General features: G+C 41.7%; 1 protein-coding gene and 1 non-coding gene across 2 annotated transcripts; both read left to right on the plus strand.

Moving 5' to 3' along the window:
* Window positions 1-657: 657 nt before the first annotated feature.
* On the plus strand, window positions 658-24972 carry LOC119237458 (phospholipid-transporting ATPase IC-like; the record flags this gene model as incomplete). Its single annotated transcript, XM_037501498.1, is given in 17 exon segments — window positions 658-740; window positions 857-1015; window positions 1440-1481; window positions 1484-1527; window positions 3821-4011; window positions 6894-7102; window positions 8735-8778; window positions 9388-9544; window positions 14625-14813; window positions 16766-16878; window positions 18947-19111; window positions 19853-19964; window positions 21666-21741; window positions 23988-24064; window positions 24067-24119; window positions 24685-24823; window positions 24826-24972. Coding segments are annotated over 17 exon segments (2000 nt in total), but the record flags the coding sequence as incomplete, so codon positions are not given.
* Window positions 15960-16066, plus strand: LOC119237459 (U6 spliceosomal RNA). Its single transcript, XR_005123345.1, has one exon. It is a non-coding gene; the product is annotated as a U6 spliceosomal RNA (small nuclear RNA).
* Window positions 24973-25156: the final 184 nt, after the last annotated feature.

Consider the following 25156-nt stretch of genomic DNA (forward strand, 5'->3'; position numbering starts at 1 on the left):
GCAAAGATGTAAAATCCTAATATGCTCTATCAGAAGCAAAATGCATGGCTACTCAAGACCCACTGGTCAACTTGTTAATATTTGGAACCCCCACTTGGTATTTGCAAAGCCTAGGAAAGGGCACCCTCAGAAGATTAAGCATTGGCATCACTCTTGAGAGCACCAGCCTGCTCCCGGGTGTCCCTGAACCTGCCCTGTGGGTGGGACATGTCCAGATAAGGGATGAGTTTACCACCTTCTTTTCTAGATAGAATTACTTCCAAGACATGGGATACAGTTACTCACTCTGGAAAAGAATAAGTCGAAAATGTCTAAACATGTTTTGCAGCAGATATATTTATAGAGTCATTTTATCATGATTAATAGTAGAAGCACATTTTAAGCAGCATTTGGTAGTTTAAACTGGTGACAAGTTAAGTTAGTTGGAAGGAGGAAGATGCCTCCTTGACCCACAATTACAGTCAGGGGACCAACCTTTCCCAGGTCAGAAGTTTTCCCAAACCTGAAATTCCAAGGTGATAATAGAGTTTGAAAATAGAAAAAGCTGATTACTTCGCTTGCACTGCTAGGTATGCTTAATGTTATTTTGTAGTTTTCTTTATGTTCCTTCTAGAGCTCCAAAAATTGTTCATTGAATTCTTTTTCCTCTTCCTTCAGAGAAACCAATTTGAAGTTCAAAATGGCTCTTGAAATCACACACCAGTATCTCCAAATAGAAAATTCATTGGCAAAATTTGATGGTTTGTACAAACACGTCTTTGTTTTAAATTTTAGCTCCTCAATTCAGCTCCTATTAATTAAAACCAGAAAATCATTCATATGTGAGAACTTAATGTGATTCATATCTTTTTAAAAGGTTTAGTTGAATGTGAAGAACCCAATAACCGACTGGATAAGTTTACAGGAACGCTATTTTGGAGAAACACAAATTTTCCTTTGGATGTGCATAACATTTTGTTGCGTGGCTGTGTGATTAGGAACACAGATTTCTGCCATGGACTGGTCATTTTTGCAGGTACTTTGAGAGTTTCTTGGGAAATTGATCTAATGGTCTTTACATATTTAAAGGGGAGGGGAATGCTTTTGTGTCCTTTCTCCATTGAAACTAAAGGTGGGTAATTTTTTTTTAAGATTTTTATTTATTTTTGTATAGAAGAACTGGGGTGTAGGCCAGAGGTTTAGGGGGTGAGAGGATTCACCAGAGACAAAGCAGGAGCAGAGCAGGTGGATTTACTGAAATACACTGCTAAGTGGGGCAGCAGACAAGACAGGAGAGGTCTGCTGTTCCATGTGGGTCAGCTCCCTGGCCTGAGAAACTCAGGCCGAAGCGGTGATTGCACTGAGACTTAACCCGTAGGCCACCAAGGAAGTCTAATTTTATTGATGTGCCAGTGAAGTGATTTTCCAACCATTGATTGCTTTGAATTTTCCATTTTTAGGTGCTGACACTAAAATAATGAAGAACAGTGGGAAAACCAAATTTAAAGAACTAAAATTGATTACTTGATGAACTACGTGGTTTATACGGTATTTATTTTCTGTTTCAGTACCTGGGAGATCACACTGCAGGTTTTGCTCTAATTGTGTTATATGTTTTCCTGATGTAAAGAAATCCCATGTAGAAAACTGCAAAAAGTTATCCAAGGTTGGATGAGGGGGAGCGGAAGGGGGAGAATTCTCATTTTTTTCTCGGAAATGCTACCTTTGTAATAGGAGAATCCCCTGGGGAATGGAAACGAGTGGTAGGTGCTCTGAGTAGTTGACTATCTGTGACTTGAGTGACCATTTGGAAAATCAGAGTCCTCGGTAGGTTAATGGGACTGGGCTGCTGAAGTCAAGGGAGGGCTGATTGTGCTGCTCTTCGTTTCCCAAAGGAGCGGTTCTCTTAAAAATCAAAGCTTTCCTCCCCAACATATGCTACGTCCAGTTGTATTTAACAAGGCTAAATGTGTTTGGGGTCACATTAACTGTCCCCAAGTTTAACGATCCTCTAGAGAGACTCACAAAATTCAGCATAGACAACTATGACTTATTACAAAGCAAGATCAGCAACGGCAGTGGTTTGATGGGGCAAAGTCCAGAGGAAATCAGGGATAAGGAAGTGTCCTTCCCGTGGGGTCAGATGCACAAGACGCTTACCTTCCCAGCAACGATCTGTGACAGCCCATGTGACATGGTGTCTATACCAGGAGGATCACTGGAGACTTGGTGCTTGGAATTTTACTGGGATCTGGTCATGCAGGAGCTGTGTCCTTAGCATGCACCAAGTTCCAGACTCTTCGAAGGAACCTGGGTGGTCAGCATAAACCATAGTGAGAATAAGAGATAAGAAATCAGGAGGACCCCCAAAATAAAAGTTCCAAGAGTCTAGCCAATGCCAGTCTTGCCAACAGGCAACCTTAGGATTGCAATCTCAAGCCTGCTGTGCATTAGCCCTTCTGCAAGTAGGGGGACTCCTAAATAGTACACAGCTCTCCAGTTTCCCAGGGAGAATCAATCTTTTGCAAGTATTTAGTTTAATTTGACTATGTAAACATTTAGAAACTTATAATACATTACTTTAATTGCCTTTACCTACTTAAAATCATATATATGAAATAGATTAATACAAGAAGCAATTATTTTTCTCCCTGCTCTTACATTGTATGAAAATATTTGAACGTTCTTGACCTCCTCCAGGTCACCGCAGGTCTTGGCCGGAGCGCTCTCAACCAGCGCACTCATTACGGTCTTGTCTTCTCCACCTGCCAAGGTGTTTTGAGATAGAGCACTTCAGGCCTCTGTGTTCCAGAAACTTCAACCTGGACCTGGACATTTCTTTCCTACCCACCAATACCACTAGAACAGTGGACATTTGTCTTTTTATTCATCCTCCATGTGGATGTGCGTAGTGTCCACGACATAACACTTCCTGTGCTGCTTAAGTGATCTTGATTACATGGTGCACGAATGTACCACCGACACTTAGGAATAATTACTCATATCTGGAGAAATTTCTGTGCCTTCTTTTTAAAATAATTGTTGCCGTCAAACTTTTCCAGTAAGCACCCCAACTGAGTAGTGTTTGAAATGTAAGGTCAGTTGCTCTCCCCAGCTACTGTCAAAGCAAAGCCATCGAGAAAGTGCCTGGCAATGTGAGAGAGATAATTCTTTCTCTTCTGAAAGATAATTTGGGGAACAAAACCTCACCTTATATATGTGGTTTGTAGGATCAGTCAGTCAACTATAGATGTCAAATGAACTTTCAAAGCACTGTTTTTCTGTTAAGTGTATTGTTTTTACTGACTGTCAATTGTGAGGGAAAGGTGGGGTGAGGCTGGAGTTGTGGGGGTGACAGAATTCACTAGAAAGAGTGGAGAAACAGAAAAGGGGGATTTATTGAAATACACTGCTAGAGAAGCGTGGGCAATACAGGAGTGGTCTGCCCCCGAAAAAGAATTTGGGGATCCCTCTTCTAACCTGTTTTCATGGGCTTTTCATGACTGGGGAGTCAGTGTGGGCCAGCTAGTGCTGGGATGTCTGGTCTTGGGCATTGAGCTTTAACACAGAATGTGTCCTGGCCCTGCTTCTTGACCCATTCAGGGTCAAGGTGATCAGCCTTATGGCTTTGTTTCCATAGCAACCTTATCAATTTTCTTTATTCAAGCCTTCCAGACCTTCCTGCTGGGGAAGAGGTGGGGGCTTATATTTTAACCTTATTAAATGATACCCCAACACCAATGACTGTAGACATGTGAAGTGTTGAGTAAAGTAATTAGTATCTATGAAATGTAGGGAAACCTACCCTTCAGAATACACTTAAATGTGTCATGTCTTCTAGATCTTCGTTGTTCTCATCCTCCTCTCTGCTGGTCTTGCCATTGGCCATGCTTACTGGGAAGCGCAGGTGGGCAATTATTCTTGGTACCTCTATGATGGAGAAGATGCTACACCCTCCTACCGTGGATTCCTAAATTTCTGGGGCTACATCATTGTTATGAACACCATGGTGCCCATCTCTCTCTATGTCAGGTAAGGCTGTCTTCCAGTGTTTTGCTTTAAGGGAAGAGCATGGTGCATTATCAACATTTCCAACCTTGCACCTTCATTTCTAGTGATCATTGTTTCAAAGGTCATAGAGTACAAGTAAGAAAATCACTTTCACTGAAGAATAGGAGGTCACAGAGGAAAGGAATTTAGCCTACCCTGTGCCAGGTACAGAACCTTGTATCTCTACCTTGAGATAAGACGAGTTCAGAGATCAAATGTCAATCCTGTTTCGCTCATTTGATGAGTTTCCTCCGTGGCCGTAGGGCCAACCTTCAGAAACAGCCTGGGAGAAGGTGAAGACTTAAATTGTCATGAAAAATATGCATTTTCCTTTTCAGGAGATTTCCAGACATTTTTTTTTTTATATTTATTTTATACAAGAACTGGGGTACAGGCCAAATGCATGGGAGGGTGAGAGGATTCACCAGAGACAGAGCAGGGAACAGAACAGGCAGACTTATGAAATACACTGCTGAGGGGAGCAGCAGGTGAGACAGGAGAGGTCTGCCATGCCATGTGGCCAGCCGGGATCAAACTGGCACTGCAGAGGCTGTGGACAGCTTCTCAGCGTGGCACTCAACCACCTGCGCCATCAGGGGAGGCCAGACTTTTAATCTGCCTCTTCCTTATTACCACCTGCCACACCCATGGTTTCTAAAACTCCCTGGGTTTCCTAGCCACAGACCCTAAGGGGTACGCCACCTCCCTGCCCTGCTCTAGCTTCTCAAAATGTTTTTCTTATCTGTTTCCACCTCAGTGGAAGATTTAGGGTCATATCCAGGGAAAGTGCCTTGTTTGGTGATATTTCCTCCTTTTTTATGACATCGTTAGTATCAGAGATCACTGTCACTGGTTAATTCAATTTTAGACCTTCTGGTAAGGGGCTGTGCCTTGAAATATACTCAGCAGCCAGCATCTGCTCTTAGTTCTAGTAGGTGGTTGCCCAGAGGCATACAAGATCACACGCACACTTGTGATTAGGAGCTTTTGTTTTATTTTAATTTTATTACACATGTGTTTATTTCATTTTAATTTTATTATCTATGCATGTGTTTCATTTTTTTATTTTATTACACATAGTAACTGTTGTTTTTTTAACATAAAGAAAAAGCCTGGGGGAGTTATCTGTTCACAGCTATTTACTTCTATTTTTTTTTAAACCAAGATGAGTTTTCCTTTGTCCAGGACACTGTTGCAAAGATTATTTTGTATAAAACTATACACAAGTTTTTTTTCAAAGTGCATATGTATTTTTTGGGTTTTAAAAAGGTCATTTCATGTAACTAATTGATTTCTTTCTTTCTCTTGGGACATAAAGATCCTTTAAAGATAGATCCAGGGCCTCCTCTGGTGGCACAGGCACTTGAGCACCGCACTGTGAAGCTGTCTGCAGCCTCTGCAGTGCCAGTTTGATCCTGGCTGGCCAGCGAGGGTCCCACATGGCACGGCAGATCTCTCCTGTCTCGCTCGCTGCTCCCCTCAGGAGTGTATTTCAGTCAGACTGCCAGTTTTGTTCCCCGCTCTGTCTCTGGTGAATCCTCTCACCCTCCTGCATGTCTGGCCTATACCCTGATTCTTGTATAAATAAATAAATAAACAAATAATTTTTTTTTTAAAAAGAGATCAGATCGTTCCAGAAAGTATCTAAGCTTTGTTTTCCACTCTAGGGTAGCTTTTTATCTCATTTCCAGAATAATCTCTTGAAGGCACACTGTACCCCACCCTGTACCCCCACCAATGTGGCTGGAGCTCTGCCATCTGTCTTTCACCTTAACCTGCACTCCGCCCACCTCCCAGGGCTTTCACTTCAGCGGCCTCCTTGACCTGTCAGTGCCTGCCACAGGGCCTTTGTACCAGCTCTTATCTCTGCCTGGAATATTCTTCCCCTCCATAGCAATGGTTGCTTTTTCGTTTCCTTCAGCTCAAGCATCATCTTATCACTGTGACCTCTCCTGCCCCACTGTGCATTCCTGTCAACTTCTGTCTCCTTCTACCCTCTTTTGTTTTCAGCAGAGAATTCTCACCACCCATGTAGGATGTAGTTCTTGTTTCTTTGTCTATTTCCATTTGAAGGTCACCTTGAAGGCAGGGATTCTGTCTGTTTTGTGTAGTACCCAGGATGGTGTCCGGACGTAGTAGGCACTCAGGAAATATAGATGACAACAGGGAAGGAAGGAGTTATTTTTCCATCCGTTTAGTTTGTTATAAAGACATTTTGCCCATTTAACAGTTGCTGAACAGATGAATAGCTTCCTTATAATTGAACTAGATTTAATCCCTTAAAGTTTTATAATGGAAATGATCCTTTCAGAATATCTTATTTTACATGTTCTCTAATTTTTTAAGAATGGAGTGGGGGGGAAGAAATTGTTTTTCCAGAGTGCAATTTAGGGGTTACTTACCAAAAGCCCTTTGCCCTGCTTGAGAGCACACAGGGCAATATAACCTAATGGGCCCTCACCCTCTTTGACCCACAACCTTTGTAGTTGGCCCTGGGTGCAGCAGACAATCACAGAAGAGTAGCCACATCCTGTGGTGCTATTAGCGGGGTCCCCTTGCCTGCTGTCCCTCATCCCCTGACACCTATCCCACTGGGCTTTGTGTTCTGAACATGCCCCTATGGCCAGATGTGCTCCAGGGAGAGTGGGAAATCACGCCATGCAAGGCACTTGGAGGGAAAACAACTAGTCTAAAATCAACTTGACCCCAAAGCTGAGAGCGATGGTTGGATCAGAAGAACCAGAGGCTGGGAACGTGGACACCACACGGCTTGTCTCTAAAGATAAGTGCAGGTCGTGAGAATAAAATCCACCCCCCACTTGTACCTGAGGACTCTCGTGAAAGTGATCAACTTTTCTTCCTAGCGTGGAAGTGATTCGTCTTGGGCAGAGCTACTTCATAAACTGGGACCTGCAGATGTACTACCCCGAGAAGGACACACCCGCAAAGGCGAGGATCACCACGCTGAACGAGCAGCTCGGGCAGATCCACTATATCTTTTCTGACAAGACGGGCACGCTCACGCAGAACATCATGACCTTTAAAAAGTGCTGCATCAACGGGCACATATATGGTGAGTGCAAGCCCCACATTCCCTGGGCACTGTGATTTGCCTGCCAGTGCCCTCTCAATGCAGTTCCCAGGCTGAGGACTAGAGCAGCTTGCTAGGGGCCTGGGGGGGACCTGTGCATGGGAGAGGTCAGCCGTCAGAAATTGGTGCCCATTCCTCAAAGATATAAACGGAATTACCATGTGTTCCAGGAGTTCTATATCTGGGTTTATACCCAAAGAAACTAAGGGGGGACTTGAAGAGACATTTGTACACCCATGTTTTAGTTGTATTATTCATAATAGGTAAAAAGTAGAAGCAAGCCTAGTGTCCAACACCCAATGACTGGATAAGGAAAATGTAGTGTATTCGTACGATGGAATATTACTTAGCCTTTAAAAGGAAGGACATACATACCGGCTTGTTGCAACATTGATGAACCTTGGGAATATTAGGCTAACAAAATAAGTGACTCACAAAAGGACAAATACAGGGTGGTTCCACTTATACGGGGTACCTAGAACTGTCGAATTCATAGAGATAGAAAGTGGCATAATGGTTCTCAGGCTGGTTTGTGGGGAGGGGGTAGATATTATTTAATGAATACAGAATTTCAGTATTATCAGTGGAAAGGGCTCCAGAGATGGGATGCAGGTGATGGTTCTTAATGCAGTAGACTTAAAAATGGTTAAGATGGTTGATTTTAAGTCACATGTATTTCACCATAATTATTTTTTTAAAGTTGATTTCCTTTCTAATATTCTGAAATGCACTGTTTTATTTTTTTTTAAAAGATTTTATTTATCCATGCATACAATAGCAGGGGTACAGGCCAGAGATGTGGGGGTGAGAGGACTCACCAGAGACAGAGTGGGGAACAGAACAGGCAGACTGACTGAAATACACTGCTGAGTGGAGCAGCGGGCGAGACAGGGCGAGACAGCAATGTGCGTTGCTCCCTGGCCAGGGATCAAACTCATGCTGCCGAGGCTGCGGACTGCTTCATAGTGTGGTGCTTCCTTGTGCCTCCAGGGAGGCCCAAAATGCACTATATTTTTATAAAAATATTAAGGTTACTACTGTATTTAATCAGAGTGTTCTGACTTTTAAATAAAGACTTAATAGTACAGTATTTCCAAAAAGCCCTAGGGATGCAATATGCTTTCCACTTGGACAAAACTGTACTGTGAATGTTTTCATGTGATGAGCTTCTACGGAGACTGGGGAGCACTTAGGGGTGTGGGAGAGGGTCTTGTCTGCAGTGGATGTCCCTGCAGGGCTGAGGGAGGTATTCCACCTCAGGGATATGATTCTGGTCCAGAATCACAGACACCGGAACTTGAACATCTAGATCAGGAATCTGCAAATTTTTTTGGTAAATAAGCCAGATAAGAAATATTTTAACCACTGTCGTTTATGGCCTTAAGATAGTCTCCTTTGTATGTTAGGTGGTGTTTTTTTTTTAATATCTCTTAAAATATGTAAATGCCATTCTTAAAATTTCAGGCTATTTAGAGATATGCTATAAGACTGCTAGAACTGTTGCCTCCCACACCACCCCCCTGCCCACACACACACACATAGACCCAAAGCCAGGCGAGGCGGACTCTGGACACAGGTAAAGGCTCAATTTGTTTTGTCCTTTCTTTTTCTTAGGAGACCCTCGGGATGCCTCTCAACACAGTCATAGCAAGATAGAGGTGAGTCCACTAACTTACGGAGTTGTTTAGAGGTGGATTAGTTTCCAAACTCCACAAAATGGATAGCTTAAAAGAACAGAAATTTATTCTGTAATTCTGGAGACAAAATGTCTGAAATGAAAGTTCAGTAGAGCCATGCTCCCTCCAATGTTCCGGGGAAGAATCTTCCTAACTTCTGATGGTTGCCTGCAATCCTTGGTATCCTTGTGTTGTAAATATAACACTCAGATGTCTGCCTCTGTCATCACCTGGTCATCTTTTATATGTCTGTATCCAGATTTCCCTTCTTTTATAAAGATACCAGTCATTGTATGAGAGCCCACCCTAATCTGGTATGATCTCATCTTGGTGTGACTACATCTGCCAAGACCCAATTTTCAAATAAGGTCATAATCACACATTCCAGGGGTCTGGACTTCAACCTATCTTTTGGGGGCACACAATTCAACCTGCGATAGAGTATCTTGTTTTAAAGCAAGTGAAGCTCTTGATACTTCAAAAGGTGGTTTTGGATGAAGGATGGGCTTCCGTGGAAAGTTCCTATCATTTGTTGTTAAGTTCAAGTTGTTTTTTGCATCAAGTTTTCTTTTCCTTCTCCATGTCTTTCAGGAAGTTGATTTTAGCTGGAATACATATGCTGATGGGAAGCTTGCATTTTATGACCATTATCTCATTGAGCAAATCCAGACAGGGAAAGAGCCGGAAATTCGACAATTCTTCTTCCTGCTTGCGATTTGCCACACGGTCATGGTGGAAAGAATTGATGGTGAGTGTTTCTCTTGCATCTTGGACACTAGAGATCAGATTTTTCAGTGTACAGGTAATTCATGCTTGGGACGCAAAGGCATATAAAGTAGAATGCATGGCAAGCTTATCTCACTCAAGCACTTAGTACGTATGAGTACCTATCTCTAGATCGTGTATGGGATTGCAAATATGAAACAGTTCCTGGTGTCTGAAAATATATATCTTAATTCACATATATAATTTCAGATGTGTTTATCACTTTGTAAATAAAATCTTAACACTAATAGAAATAATTGATTCTTGAATTATCATAGTAGGAGAATCAAAATATTCCCTCTGTGATTTCTTAACATTATTTGACAATCTTTCCTACAAAATAAATTCAGAGATAAACTTTTATTTTCTAGATTCAGATGTGTTTTGTGTTTGAAATAATAGCAAAGTCTAGGCTTCCCTTAAAGCTATTTTGTCACTGAGGGAGAATAATTTGGGGCCTTTACATAGAAATTAGCGAAAATGACTTGTAGTTTCCATTACAGAAGTCTTTTTTTTAAGACTTATTTTATTTGTTTATGCATACAAGAGCTGGGGTGTAGGCTAGAGGTGTGTGGGGGCAGTGAGTGGATTTACCAGAGACAGTGGGGAGCAGAACAGGTGGACTGACTGAAATACACTGCTGAGGGGAGCAGTGGGTAAGACAGGAGAAGTCTGCTGTGCCATGTGGGTCAGCTCCCTGACCTGGGATCGAACTTATGCTTTAGTGGCTGCTGATAGCTTCACAGTGTTGAGACTTAACCCCTTGCACCACTAGGGAGGAACCCCACCTTTGTAGAATTCTTAAATGTGTTTTGTGCCAGCTTTGTTATAAGTTTGTTCAGTCTCACTGGGAGCTGGTCTGTTAATCATATAGGAATATAATGACCAATTGTATAGATATTCATGTGCATTAGCAGAAGAGAAAAAGCAAACCTTTTGGCATGAAACACTGTCCATTCTCTATTCAGTCATTGCACCAGATGAAGACCCCTCTCTGTTTTCTGACCCTGAGGTTTCATATGTAGCCACTGTAAAATCTCCAGAGGAGGATTATGCCTACAAACTTAGAGTGTAGAAGCTGAATATGATATCTTTCAGCACGTTTCAAAGAAACCGAATCTCCAGAGATAAATCTAGTAGTGCAATAAAGATAACAGCAGACTTCAAATTGGGGTAGATCCGGGGAAGGGGCTACTGGCAGACAACATGGGGTAAACTGAAAGAGATGACACCAGATGTGAGTAACTGAAGCAGAGTTCAAAGTTTGTTTGACTAGCCAAGCGCATGTTACTCGTTTAATAAGGATCAGGTATGATATTGTAAAGCAACTTGGCCCTCTTAGGTTTTGACTCATTAGTAAAATTACTTTGTTTTGAGTATGTGGTAGCATTATTTTGGCAATTTGCGGCCCAACGTTGTGCAAAAAGTTGTGCTTGCTCACACCATATGTGACGGGCAGTTTCTTTAGCACTGAGAATGATAGAAGGAAGTACAAGAAAAACTCACTTTGGCTTTAATCCATAAAGTACATTGAAACGGTTCCTTGGAGGGGCCATTCCTCAAAATCCTATAGATAAGGAAATTCAGACCCTGAAAACATGAGGACCCTGCCTGAGCTTATGATCCAAGTAAAACTCATTTTGGCTGAGTCCTCGCGCTCCACCATGCTTTGCTCTTGCAGTCTTGTGATCTCCCTTTATTGGAATGATTGCAATTGATTAGTTTCTTATTACATATAACATCAACAAGAGAGGGGAGGGAAGAAGTCACCACACACACACACACACACACACACACACACACACAAGTCATGCAGCACGTGGTTGGTGCGGCCCAAGTGTGCAGTATGTGTCATGGTCCATGGGGCTACGTGTGGAGAGGCTGCATTGGTTTTCTGTTTCTCTGTCGTGAATGCTCACAACTCAGTAACATCCATCACCCTTTCAGTAGCTCACAGCCCCTGAGGTTACAAGTCTGGGCACGGCATGACTGAATTCTCTGCAAAGGATCTCCCCCAAATCAGGGTCGAGCCGTCTTCTCATTGGAACTCACGATCCTTTTCCACACCCCTGTGGTTCCATGTTCTGGTGGAGGGAAACCAGCAGGAAATGAAGGCTTCAGTTTTCTGTACTTGGAGGACTAAGGTCTCCATTGCCTGCTGGGTGCTTTCCACTGCTTGAGGCTCCCTCCCTGGCCCCAGGTTGTTCCCTCTAACTTAAATACCAGCAATGGAGAGTCTTCCTTCCAGGAAACCCTTTTATGCTTTGAATCTCTCTCCCATGGAAGAGCCTCTTTAAGGACTGACTTAATTAGGTTGGGAATAGCCTCATAATAATAATCTCCCTATCTTAAGTCAACTGACTTGGACCATAATTACATCTGCCAAATCTCTTTCCTGGGGCTGTATCTAGACTAATACCTGGGGGAAGGCATGTATCTACCCGTGGGGTGAGAATGTTGGTGCCATCTTACACTGTGACCTCCCAGAGGCCGTGGGTGAGCAGAGTTCACAAGTCTTGGAGGCCTTTCCTTCCTCTGAAGGTCTTTGAGTTGGGAATTGCCATGATCGGAGGCTTTGTTTAGAGCAGGAAGGCACAGGGGATCGGGCTGGAAGCTGAGGGCCTGGGCAGGGGGTTGAGGGATCTTTGGGAATGAGGAGAAAGCCATGGGTATGGGAGGTAGTCTAAAGTGATTGGAGGTGGAGAAGGGTTGTCTCAAGGGTAACTAACCCCTTTCCAGCTGGTGACTAGAAGACTGTGCCAGCTGGTAGCCATTGTGGAAACGCATCAGCATCAGGAGAAATGGGACCTGTGGTTTGAGCCTCATTTTTATTTGTATCCATTTTACAATCCACAAATTAGCCTGTAGAAGTCAAGAAAGTCTCTGGTTGCCTCCACGTGTGTGGTAAATAAAGTGTTTCCTCCAGCAATGTTTTCAGAGCATTATTTTTGAGTCCTCCCTGCACACATTAAGTTGGCGTTGGTCCAAATCTCTGAAATTTCTCCTGCCTTTATTAATCTGCAGTTCTGCGATTCCATTATGAAAATGAAATAGAAGGAATTTTCTTTTAATGATTAAAAATATCAGTGTTTGCTTCAGATAGGATTGTCTCGTGGGAACTTTACCACCTTTTATCATTTTGTTCCTTTTTACTGTTGGAAATGTTTGCCAATATGATGCAATATTTATCACCATCCCAGCTAATCTTGCCAAAAGGAGGGGCATGTGTTTGCACTCCTGCTTTGGTTAGCGCTGGTTAGGGATTTTGTGTGTGTGTGTGTGTGTGTGTGTGTGTTTTCAATCCTTTTGTCACTTCCAGCATATGACTCTCAGTGAACAGATACAAGAGAAAGAGAACCTAGCGTCATCCTCAATCACAAATTGTGCAGTAGTTAATTCTGACTTAGAGTAACCCATGTGACCAGCTGTGTGAAAAAGGGGTAGTTGGCTCTTCCAACACCCATCATCCTCCCAGGTAGACTGATGGCATTAAAGCTGCCCATCCATCCATAGCCTGCATCCTGGGTAACCCATAGTGGAAATGAATTTTTTGTGAAAATTCATCTGACCGTAGAAATACTTTTCTTTCTACATTCAACAGAAGAACTAGAACAGAAAAAAATAGAAAGCTTTGAATAAGCAGAATTTTGTTTTAATTGAAGTAACATTGCATTATGATAGATATAAGTTTCAGTTGTGCATCCTTAAGAATTAACATGTGCGTGTACTACAGTGAAATCACCACTAAATGTGCAATTCTATTCTTTGCCTACCAGTGTTGCCGTTTATCATGATTTACACATTCCCTGCCCCCTCCCCTTTAGGTAATGGTTAACTAGTCTTATAGTGTAATCGCTTGCTTTTGTTTTATTTATTTCATCACTTGGTTTCTCTGTAAAACCACATACCAGTGAAATCACGCAGTGTTTGTCTTCTGCATCAGGTTTATTTTACTAAGCACAATCCCCTCCAGTTTCATCCATCCTGTTATAAATGGCAGGATTTCATCTTCTTTAATATTCAATAGTATCCCATAGTGTATCTATACCATTTATTTATCCATTCAGCAGTTGATGGGAACTTAGGTTGTTTCCAGTTCTTAGCAATTTAAATAACATATTGTTTTAACTTCTTTTTTTAAAGATTTATTTATGCATACAAGAATTGGGGTACAGGGCAGAGGTGCAGGGGGAGGGGTGGTAAGAGGATTCACCAGAGACAGAGTGGGGAACAGAACAGGCAGACTGACTGAAATACACTGCTGAGGGGAGCAGCGGGCGAGACAGGAGAGGTCTGCTGCGCCATGTGGGTAGCTCCCTGGCCAGGGATCAAACTCATGCTGCAGTGGCTGCGGATAGCTTCATAGGTTGTGTCTTAACCCCTGCACCACCAGGGAGGTACTATTTTAACTTCTTACTGAAGTACGACATGTACAGATCAATGCAGAATATAATCAATCCCCTAAGAGTCCCCTTTGTGCCCTCCAGTTACCGCCCCTCCAAGAGTAACTCTTGTCCTGACTTCATGTGCACAAGCCAGCGCTGGCGGCATGTGGTCTGTGCAGTTGGCATCGCCCCGTGTTTTCTTGTGTGTCTGCCTTGGCAGAATACAGTGTGATTTATTCCTGTTGTTGACGTTGAATAGACTTGTGAATAGAAGGCAGTTTTCCATCATTTAGCTTTTAAACATCAGGCTATGAAACAGATTGATGAATTTGGAGAAAGATTTTAAAATATAAGGATTTATATTTAGTGTGATTGAAATAGGTATATGAAAGAGGATTAGAAGGAACTGTAACACAATGACAATAGTGGTGTTCTGGGTGACGTGGCTGTGGAATTTCCTCCTCATTCTTGGCCAGTGTTTAAACTTGCAGCTTATAGACCTGTTTATTATGAGAAATAAAACGAGTTTAAAAAGCGTTAATGCTGGCAGACTCCTTAAGCATTTAGTGACCTCTTTTCCTGGGGATGTTTGGACAGTGGAAATGCCCTCACCCCCTCATGTGGACCTAAGCAGTGAAGCCTTAGTGCTGAGCTCTCAGTTCTCTCTGCCTTTGTTAGGTCAAATCAACTACCAAGCGGCTTCCCCTGATGAAGGTGCTCTGGTAAATGCTGCCAGGAACTTTGGCTTTGCCTTCCTGGCCAGGACCCAGAACACGATCACCATCAGCGAGATGGGCACCGAGCGGACATACAACGTTCTTGCCCTTTTGGATTTCAACAGTGACCGGAAGCGGATGTCCATCATTGGTAAGTCTCCCCCCAGCCCTGTCTGTGAATCACTCATTTAGAAGCTGCCTTTTACACTTTTTATTTAACAACTTGAAGATGAAGAAAACAGGTGATGAGAAAACCTGCTGGCTCCTAGTTTCCACAGGTTTGTCAAAACTAGTGTTTTCTTCCTTCATTCTGCATGATGCCCATTACTCAAAGGGACAACTGTCCAGTGTGGAATCTGGGGTGGTAGCAAGATGGTTTACTCAAAACATGTGTTTTCCAGGGGCTTCTGCTCAGCACCAGCCTTTAGAGAAGAGAGAATGAGCAGGAAAGGAGTTCTGAGAAAAGCAAAGCTCTGTTTCTGAATAGAAAGCAAACCTCCAGTCTGGGCACATTATAACAGGTCACCAAGCAGAGATGAGGGCCACACCTTAATGGGAATTCTTCTCTCTGGTCATCATTTGAAACAATTTCAACCATAGCAGAAAAATTACATGAATTATTTAAAGAACTCCTGTATTTCCCATCCATATCCACCAACTATTCCCATTGGTTGTGTATTCTTCGTCATTTTCATTATATATCAATTCTTCTTTTTCTGAATCATGAGAATAAATTGCAGATTTAATGTCCTTTTCCTCTGAATACTTACATATTTCCAATGAACAGGAACATTCAATTATATCTATATTATATACAGTAAAATGATCTGAATCAGAACATTTAATATGCTATAATATTATCTCAGCTATAGAACATTTATAGATTTTACTGGGAATTTTCTTTCTTTTCTGGCTCAGGATCCAACCCAAGATCAAACATTGTGTGGTTAATCCTTACTGGTCTCCTTTAATCTAGGAAATTAAAGTTCCTCGATCTTTTGTGATCTTTCACTCACTGACCTTCTTGAAAAGCACAGGCCTGCTATTTCTTGCAAAGACCCTCAAAATGAGTTTGTCCTACATTCCTTCATGATTAATTCAGCTGACACACTGTCAGCAGGAGGAGTACACAGATTGAAGCTGTGTCTTTCCCAGCATATCACTTCAGAAGGCACATTCTTTTGTTTATACCAATAGAATTATTGGTGAAGATTGTGGTGATCACTTGGCTAGTTGGTATTCACAAGATTCCTCCACTATCAGACTGGATTTATGACCAATAAAAATATACAGGTTTGTGCTCACTTCGGCAGCACATATACTAAAATTGGAACGATACAGAGAAGATTAGCATGGCCCCTGCACAAGGATGACACGCAAATTCGTGAAGCATTCCGTATTTAAAAAAATAAATAGGTTTGTCTAGTCAACCCGGATTAAGCACTTTTACTGAGTGCTTTATTATATGATTTAGGTCAATTATCAGGCCTCCCATCCACCTTAAAAACTTTAAATCTTGCTAGCTGTGAGGCTTATACTGCAATTAAATTACTGGATAGATCAAAAAATCCAAGAAAACAGTCACAAGGAGTAATATTATGATCTGGATATTAGAGGCAGTAAATGTTATGAAATTATAAGTAAGAAAGGGTCTTGCAGTTGGTATGGCAAATGAAAGAAATTTATGAGCACAGGGCATAACAGGCATAACATATAGTAGGAAGTCAGGGAATATTTGCTGAAAGAGTTATCAGAGGCTGTGTTATCTTTCAAGTCAGCAATGGAGAATCCCTTCCAACAAAGCTCCTTTCATGTCCCAAAGAACAACACTCCCCAGCCCCTTTTAAAGACTGACCTAATTAGAGTGGGACCATCCAGATAATCTTGCTATCTTAATTCAACTGACTTGGAACACTGAGGTGAATCTTTTCACTGCAGAAAGTGGCTTTGTTTCCAAGTTGTTGAGAGCAACATTTTTTCTAGGTGCACCAATGATTTAATAGTGAATATCAATACAGCAGTACTTCAAATTAACTGTATAAATGTAGTTTTCTACTAAGAAATCAAATCTAACTTACTTGCTTTTCCTTCCCTTGCTACTAGTAAGAACCCCAGAAGGCAATATCAGGCTTTATTGTAAAGGTGCTGACACTGTCATTTATGAACGGTTACATCCAATGAATCCTACAAAGCAGGAGACACAGGATGCCCTGGATGTAAGTCTTGCCTCTAATCTTTATGTCACAATTCCAAACTTAATTTCAGGTATACTATTTCTATATGGTAAATGTTGACCTTCCCTGCTATTGGTTTAGTTGGTTGGAGAGAGCAGCAAAGTGGGAGTGTGATGAGCTCATTCTGATTCTGCCCCCACCAGTGACTTCATAGAAAGTGGCCCTGGTGCCCTTGATAGCATCCAAGTTGGCAGGATCTACAGGACTGGTTCAGTGAACTTGAGCAAGCACCATGACCACATGGAGCTGTAATCTCAATATCTGTGTGGCCCCCAAGAATTCCACCAACCTTCTAGTGTACAACAGGAAAGAAGGCATTCATTCCTAGCAAAGCGATGCATGGATAATTGAGTCCTGGTGCTTCTGTTATGGAATCAGTTTGATTTTCCTCCATTCAACTTGTTATCTTAGGGCACTGTGTCCTTGATCCAATAATACTGCAATGATTCTAGGAATTTCTCTTTTGCCATTGCCTACCAGTCCCCATATTGATTTGGCTCTGTAGAGTGTGGTGGACACCCATCAGACCTGGTGTCCCAATTCTACCTCTTGTTTTGTGCCCTTCGGGGAAATGGTTAACGTCTCACATGAATCCTTGTCCATGTGGAAGAGGACAGGATAATTCCTACCAAGGAGGGTTGTTGCAAGGGAAAGCATCTTATACATTTCCCACACATAGTAGGTACTAATAAAGGGTTGTTTCTTCTCTTTGAGTTTGATTGCATTTGGGGGTTGGTTAGAGGTCCTCAGGAAGAGCCTGATAAATATGTTGCTTACTAAGTGAGGTCACACTTAAGGTTATATGTGTCACTGAAGCAGTCACGTGTTGATGATTTCTCATGAAGATACAAAAAAAAGCTGTCTAATAAAATCATGCAGAACCTTCCAAAGGTTCTTTGAAAGCAAATTCTCAGTTGGGTGAACAAGGTCTTCCATCTTGGCAAGACAAGATGTGATTATGAAGTAACAAAAAATTTTACTGGATCATATATTTTTTTAAAGATTTATTTATTTATACAAGCACTGGGTACAGTCAGAAGCGTGGGAGGGTGAGAGAATTCACCAGAGCGGGCAACAGAATAGGCAGAACAATGGAACACACTGCTGAGGGGAGCAGCGGGTGGCAGGAGAGGTCTATCGGACCATGTGGGACCCTCGCCGGCGGCTAGGGATCGAACCAGCGCTGCAGAGGCTGCCGGCAGCTTCACAGCCCAGCGCTCAACTGCTGTGCCACCAGGGAGGCCCTGGTTCATATTCAAGCTGGTAAATGGCTTTAATCTGCTCACCATGATTAAATTTTCCACATATTCTTTTTCATTAAAATGTTTTATCCAATCTTTAACGTGATATATGAATTTCAGAACTGGTTTGAGAGAATAATGCTTGACTGAAAATTCCTAGTTGATGGGGGCTTGCAGTAGTTTGTGGGGAACAAATTATAAAGTTGTCAGGTCTACACTTATAACATTACTGCACCAAGGCAACTCCCTTCATCTCTTACTTAGTCATTAAAAGAAAAGGACTTTCGGGTCTTCCCGGTGTGCAGCGGTTGAGCGCTGGGTTGCGAAGCTGCCCACAGCCTCTGCAGCGCTGGTTTGATCCCGGCTGCCCGCGAGGGTCCCACTTGGCGCGCAGACCTCTCCTGCCACCCGCTGCTCCTCTCAGCAGTGTATCTCGTCAGTCTGCCTGTTCTGTTCCCCACTCTGTCTCTGGTGAATTCTCTCACCCTCCTGAGCCTCTGGCTGTACCCAGTGCTTGTATAAATAAACAAACAAACAAACAAATATATAAATAGAAAAAAAGAAAAGGACTTTCTTGGTTCTAATGACTTGATTTAGCAGAAAAGTATGCCTTTCCCTCCAAATAATTTGAGAACTACAAATACAGTCCTAGGAGACTACTGAGAAAAATAAAATGATTATATTTATGCAGAAGTAATCTTTCATAATCTCTTTTTAAATTCACTTATTTCAAAGTAAATTTGCAAACTTGATCTTGAATTACATAAAATTAACTATTGTTTGGATGAATGGATTATCTTTCAAATCAGATCTTTGCAAATGAGACTCTCAGAACCCTGTGCCTTTGCTACAAAGAAATTGAAGAAAAAGAATTTGCAGCATGGAATAAAAAGTTTATGGCAGCCAGTGTGGCCTCAACTAACCGAGATGAAGCACTGGATAAAGTGTACGAAGAGATTGAAAAAGACTTAATTGTGAGTTTTAACCTTCATAACATTTTGCTTCCTATTTTAAACAGACTTGGAAATTGTATTAAGTTTTATTACATTTTGAATCTCTTGCTAGAAAGATAATTCTAACTCTAGACTTTGAAATTGGCACAATATAACTAGGTCATTTGAATTTCTTTTGTTCAGCAAGCAAAGTGAAGCTGCCATTATGAGAAACCAAAAGACAGAAAACATGATGAGAGATTATAACCTAATTCTATTATTTTTTTATTTCACTTATTAAAATTCTTTATGATTTTTATACCATACAAACTGGCATATCCTTACTGTGAGAATTATGGAAATGATTTATATTTTATAAAATATTCAAATAAGAAAAAAATGTCATTTGTAAATAAAATTTTCAAAGTTTTAAATTTATTGCTTTCACAGTTTAGATTAACCTGAAATATTCAATATATAACAGATATTGAGCTTTAACAATATTGGCTTATGTCTGTATGAAGTGCCATAGCCACAATGAAAGCGTATTTTCTTGCATTACTGTATTGGTAAATTACTTTAAGCAAAGGTTGTTGTTTGGATGAATGGATTATCTTTCCATTGGTTTGCAGGGAATTTGTGAAATGCAGTAGCTCTCCGTATTGGTGATCATCATCAACCCCCAAAAAGCACCAACTGAGGTGTATTATTTTTACATGAATTGTACTTAGAGGCCATTTTGGGCTAATTTGCTAATTCCTTTCTTTTTTATGTACATTCCAGCTCTTGGGAGCAACAGCTATTGAAGACAAGCTACAGGATGGAGTCCCAGAAACCATTTCAAAACTTGGAAAAGCTGACATTAAAATTTGGGTGCTTACTGGAGACAAAAAGGGTAATCTATTGTGTAGAGAAGTATATCTGCTAACTTACAAATATTCATAGCTCCTGTTCCCTTGAACAACACGACTCCCTCAGACTTTGCATATAAACACCATCCATTTTCTTTGGGACAGAGACATTTTCCCTAAGAAATCCTTTTGTATTATTCTAACCTACCCCGTTCCTTCCAGCTGAGATCCCGGTTGTGTCTTTTTGTTTGTTTGTTTTATTTTTAAATTTTTTTAAATTTTATTTTTATATTCCCCATACAATTGCAACCCCTTATTTTTTTTTTAAAGATTTATTTATTTATACAAGCACTGGGTACAGTCAGAAGTGCGGGAGGGTGAGAGAATTCACCAGAGCCAGAGCGGGGAGCAGAGCAGGCAGAAGGATCGAAGTACACTGCTGAGGGGAGCAGCGGGCGGCAGGAGAGGGCTGTCGCGCTATGTGGGACCTTCATCGGCAGCCAGGGATCGAACCAGCGCTGCAGATGCTGCGGGCAGCTTCGCAGCCCAGCGCTCACCCGCTGCGCGGAGGCCCTGCAACCCCCTTATTTTGACCTCAATCCCTCCTTTCCCTGCTTCCCCCCCAATAGTGTGTGTCTCGTTCATAGTTGTTTGTTGATTTTGATTTTTTCTTTCTTATAGTTATTCTTTTTCCTGGTCCCTTATTTAGGTTTTCTAGACTCCTGCTATGAGTGAGACCATCTGGTATTTTTCTTTTTCTTTCTGGCTTATTTCGCTGCGCATGATCCCTTCCAGCTCCATCCATGTTGCTGCAAATTGCATGAGTTTATCTTTCTTGATTGCTGGGTAATACTCCATTGTGTATATGTACCACATCTTCTTGATCCAGTCATCTATTTTTGGGCATTTGGGTTGTTTCCAAAGCTTAGCTATTGTAAATAGTGCTGCTATAAACATAGGGGTGCAGGTGCTCTTTGGAATTAACAGTTGTGTCTTAACTGTGATTAGTCTTTTCTCTCCAGCTAGAAGTGAGGCCCTACCTTACAGCCTTTCTTGTCTCTTCCGTCCTTCCGAGCACATAATCATTTGTTGGTCATAGGTTAGAATACTACAAAATGCTGGGTTTTTGTTTTCTTGCCCATTATATTTCTTGAAAACTATTAAACTTTTATAGCTAAGGGAAGATTTTCATTTTCAAATTTGGACTCAAAAAGGGATTGATGAGCATTGATACTTTACCCCACAAGCCTCCCACAGAAACCAGATAATTTCTCTTACTCTGACATCATCAATAGTTTACACATTCTGATAAGCTAAGGGAAGCACAAGTTAAAACTGTGACTTTTAACAAACAGCAAAGGAAGGTGATGGAAAAAGAGGGATTAAAAAAACCTCTCCAGTAGGAGCCTCATGGCAGGATTGATGGACATGGTCCCCCACCACCCCCATAACAGGATGATTAAACCATGTAAAATGAGAGCACTTAGTATTTCAATGAACATTAGTTACATATAACCAGCTCCTGTATTTGATATTATTTCATATTAGTGAAAACATCATAAGCCTATGCTTATTACAGAGAAAGAGCTTTTTCTTTGGGATTTCTATCCACTGCCACAGAAAAACAGCTATTTGATTGAATCTAACTTTCGTCAATTGAAAAAAAAAGCCATCCTTACCAGCTAATTTCCATGATTAAATTCATCAGTAGAGACGGCACTTGACATAATCTTTTTCTGTTGTAGAAACTGCTGAAAACATTGGATTTGCCTGTGAACTTCTCACCGAAGAGACCACTATCTACTATGGGGAAGATATAAAGTAAGTAAGGACCTGTGGTTTGGAAACATGAAATGTCTCATTTTCATAAAGGCTTGTGGGGTAAAGATGCAGGAGACGTAACAGATAAGGAGAAGTCGGGCAAGACTGTCATCTGGGACAGTTTCTTCGCTTTTAAATGAAATGAGAGACCGACAGGCAGCTCCGAGTTAACATAGTCCGACCCCAGTTGTAAGAAAACGTGAGGTCTTTACTTGCCTTTCAAGGGGGTGTTATCCCTTAGAAGTCTCTGGTGCTTTCTGCTGAATGGGAGTGGGCCTGAGATGTTATGAACAAATTAATATGAACTGTAATCATGTACTGCCTTTTTTAGGAATTTTATGGAAAAAAAAATAGAAAGCAAAACCCACAGTACTTCCTGGAAGGAAATATGTGGGAGGGTTGCAGCTGTCATCTTGTCCAGATGGGGCAGATCTGATGTTTGGAAGCTCAGCTTATGCTGAAACACTCAGCCCCAAGTCAGAGTCACAGCGGACCTGGAAATGTCCCTGGGAAGGCCCTGTCTTATGTGGCTACGTGTGCACCAAACCACAGCCAGGATGTTTGCAGATGGCTCATGCCATGTATTCCTCTAATTTTTTCCCTTACAACCTCCCTGGGACTGTCACAAGGGCAAATTAAGCTCTTACCCAACACACTTGCCTCCTCTGCTAAGATGATGAGGGAGTTGGGTGGAACCAGCCTTCATTCTAATGTAGATAATAGAGTTCCCTTCCCCCCACCTTTTTTTTATTGCCATTATTTCAATCATAGCTTTTGCAAGCCCTTCCAGTCTACCAGGCACTCTGCTAAATTAAACAAAGTTAAGTAGGCTTATAATCTAAGTAGATCAGTTTTGTTTGAATAAAGGTACACTAACCAGGTCTCTGCTTTTAGGTTTTTAAAAGATATCAATAGACAGGGACCTCCCTGTGGCGTAGACGTTGTCTCAGCACTGTCACCACTACTCCCCAGCCAGGGAGCTGACCCACGTGGCACAGCAGACCACTCCTGTCTTGCCCACTGCTCCCCTCAGCAGTCTATTTCAATAAATCCACCTGTTCTGCTCCCCATTCTGTCTCTGGTGAATCCTCTCAACCCCCAAACCTCTGGCCTATACCCCAGTTCTTCTACACATAAATAAAATCTTTTTAAAAAAAGAGCAATAGACAAATACTAATATGTTCACCTACTAAGTAGTTTCGTGGTTTCAAATAATTTGGTTAATTTAGCCTATGGTCTTGTTTATTTCTTATAAATGGAGGTATTACGTTTCTGGTTTCTCTTTTGAAAGCATGCAAAAATTGGGCCCCAAGCTAAATTAGAAGATAAAATCTATGCAGCTTGCAAATTTTATGATCATGCTCTTAGTTAATTCTACCATTCTAGAGAGCTGAATCATCCTTTCTAGACAGTTCCTGAAATGATTCTTGTGGAATGGTTTGCATACAAAGCTTATATTTTTCTTTCCAACATCCACCGATGGATGAATAGATGAACAAAATGTGGTCTAGCCATACAATGGACTATTCCTTTACCCTTAAAATGAAGGGAATTCTGACATAAATTACAGTATGGATCAACCTTGAGGACAATGAAATAAGTCAATTTATAAAAGACAAGTACTGTATGATTCCCTTATCTGAGTTTCCTGGAGTGATGAAGTTCATAGAAACAAAAAGTAGAGCCAGCAGCTGAGGGGAGGGGAGTGGATGTTGGTATTCAAGGGTACAGGGTTTTTTGTTTGAAAGATGATGACGAAGTTCTGGAGGTTGGTTATATACAATGTGAATATACTTATTACTAGTGAACGTTGACATTTAAAAATATTTAAGATACATTTGTGTTAGGTGTTGGTTTTGGGTTTTTTTTTTTTTTTTTGTAACCACAATTTAAAAAAGATTCTAGGGCCTCCCCGGTGGCGCAGCAGGTTGAACACAGCGTTGTGAAGCTGTCCACAGCCTCTGCCACAGGGGTTCAATTCCCGGCTGGCCAAGGAGAAACCCACATGGCGCGGCAGACCTCTCTGTCTCACCTGCTACTCCCTCAGCAGTGTATTTCGGTCCTTCTGCCTGTTCTGCTCCCTGTTCTATCTCTGGTGAATTCTCTCTCCCTCCCTCGCCTCTGGCTGTACCCCAGTGCTTGTATAAAATAAATAATAAATCTTTAAAAAAAAAAAGATTTTATGTCACGGTCAAGTGCCTGTTTATGGTCTTTTAATTGAAACTCTTCAATTCCCTTTCCCCCAGTGCTCTTCTTCACTCAAGGATGGAGAACCAGAGGAACAGAGGTGGGGTCCACACAAAGTTTATGCCTCCAGTGGATGAACCGTTTTTCCATCTGCTGGAAAACGTGCCCTAATAATCACTGGTTCATGGTTGGTATGTATAGAGTTCATTAGAGACTAACTTTGGAGGGTTTCCCATATGAACTGCCAACTTACACATCCCTTAGTTTGAGACTTAATTATATGAAAAATTATAACATCTTTGGATCATTGCTTCATGGATTTTCTTTTTTCCCTGCACATTTTTTGTATTTGCTTAAATTTTTAATGTAAATATGTTTTCTAATCAAAGTATTATCATAGGGCCTCCCTGGTGGCACAAGGGATTAAGCACCACACTATGAAGCAATCTGCAGCCTCTGCAGCACGAGTTCGATCCCCCGCCAGCCAGGGAGCAACCCACATGGTGCAGCAGACCTCTCCTGTCTCGCCCGCTGCTCCCCTCAGCAGTTTATTTCAGTCAGTCTGCCTGTTCTATTCCCCACTCTGTCTCTGGTGAATCCTCTCACCTCCCCACATCTTTGGCCTGTACCCCAGCTCTTGTATGCATAAATAAATCTTTAAAAAAAAAATTATCATCAATGATGTCAACTAAGAACTGGTGAATGAGGTTCTTGATATAAAAATGGGTGTAATTGTTCCTCTCCCTGATTTCACAGAATGAAATTCTCCTAGAGAAAAAGACCAAGAAAAATAAGATCCTGAAGCTCAAGTTCCCAAGGACAGAAGAAGAAAGACGCTTTCGGACGCAGAGTAAAAGGCGGATGGAAGTTAAGAAAGAGCAGCGCCAGAAGAACTTTGTGACCTGGCCTGTGAGTGCAGTGCCGTCATCTGCTGCAGGGTCACTCCCAAGCAGAAGGCCATGGTGGTGGACCTGGTGAAGAGGTACAAGAAAGCCATCACGCTGGCGATCGGAGACGGGGCCAATGATGTCAACATGATCAAAAGTGAGTCAGTGAGACCGGGATCGCTGATGAGAACAAACTGCAGGAGCACCTGGGGGTGGGGGGGGGAGCTGGTTTTTTGGTTTTTTGGTTTTTTTTAACCCATATTTCATTGCTTAGATTTTCATCAAGCTATTTAATCCAGGCATTTACCCATGCTGACCACACCTATGGTGCCACCCTCAGG

Source organism: Talpa occidentalis, unplaced genomic scaffold, assembly GCF_014898055.3.
Source record: "Talpa occidentalis isolate TD23 unplaced genomic scaffold, MPIMG_talOcc4v2.1 talOcc4.915, whole genome shotgun sequence".
NCBI classification, from domain to species: Eukaryota; Metazoa; Chordata; class Mammalia; order Eulipotyphla; family Talpidae; genus Talpa; species Talpa occidentalis.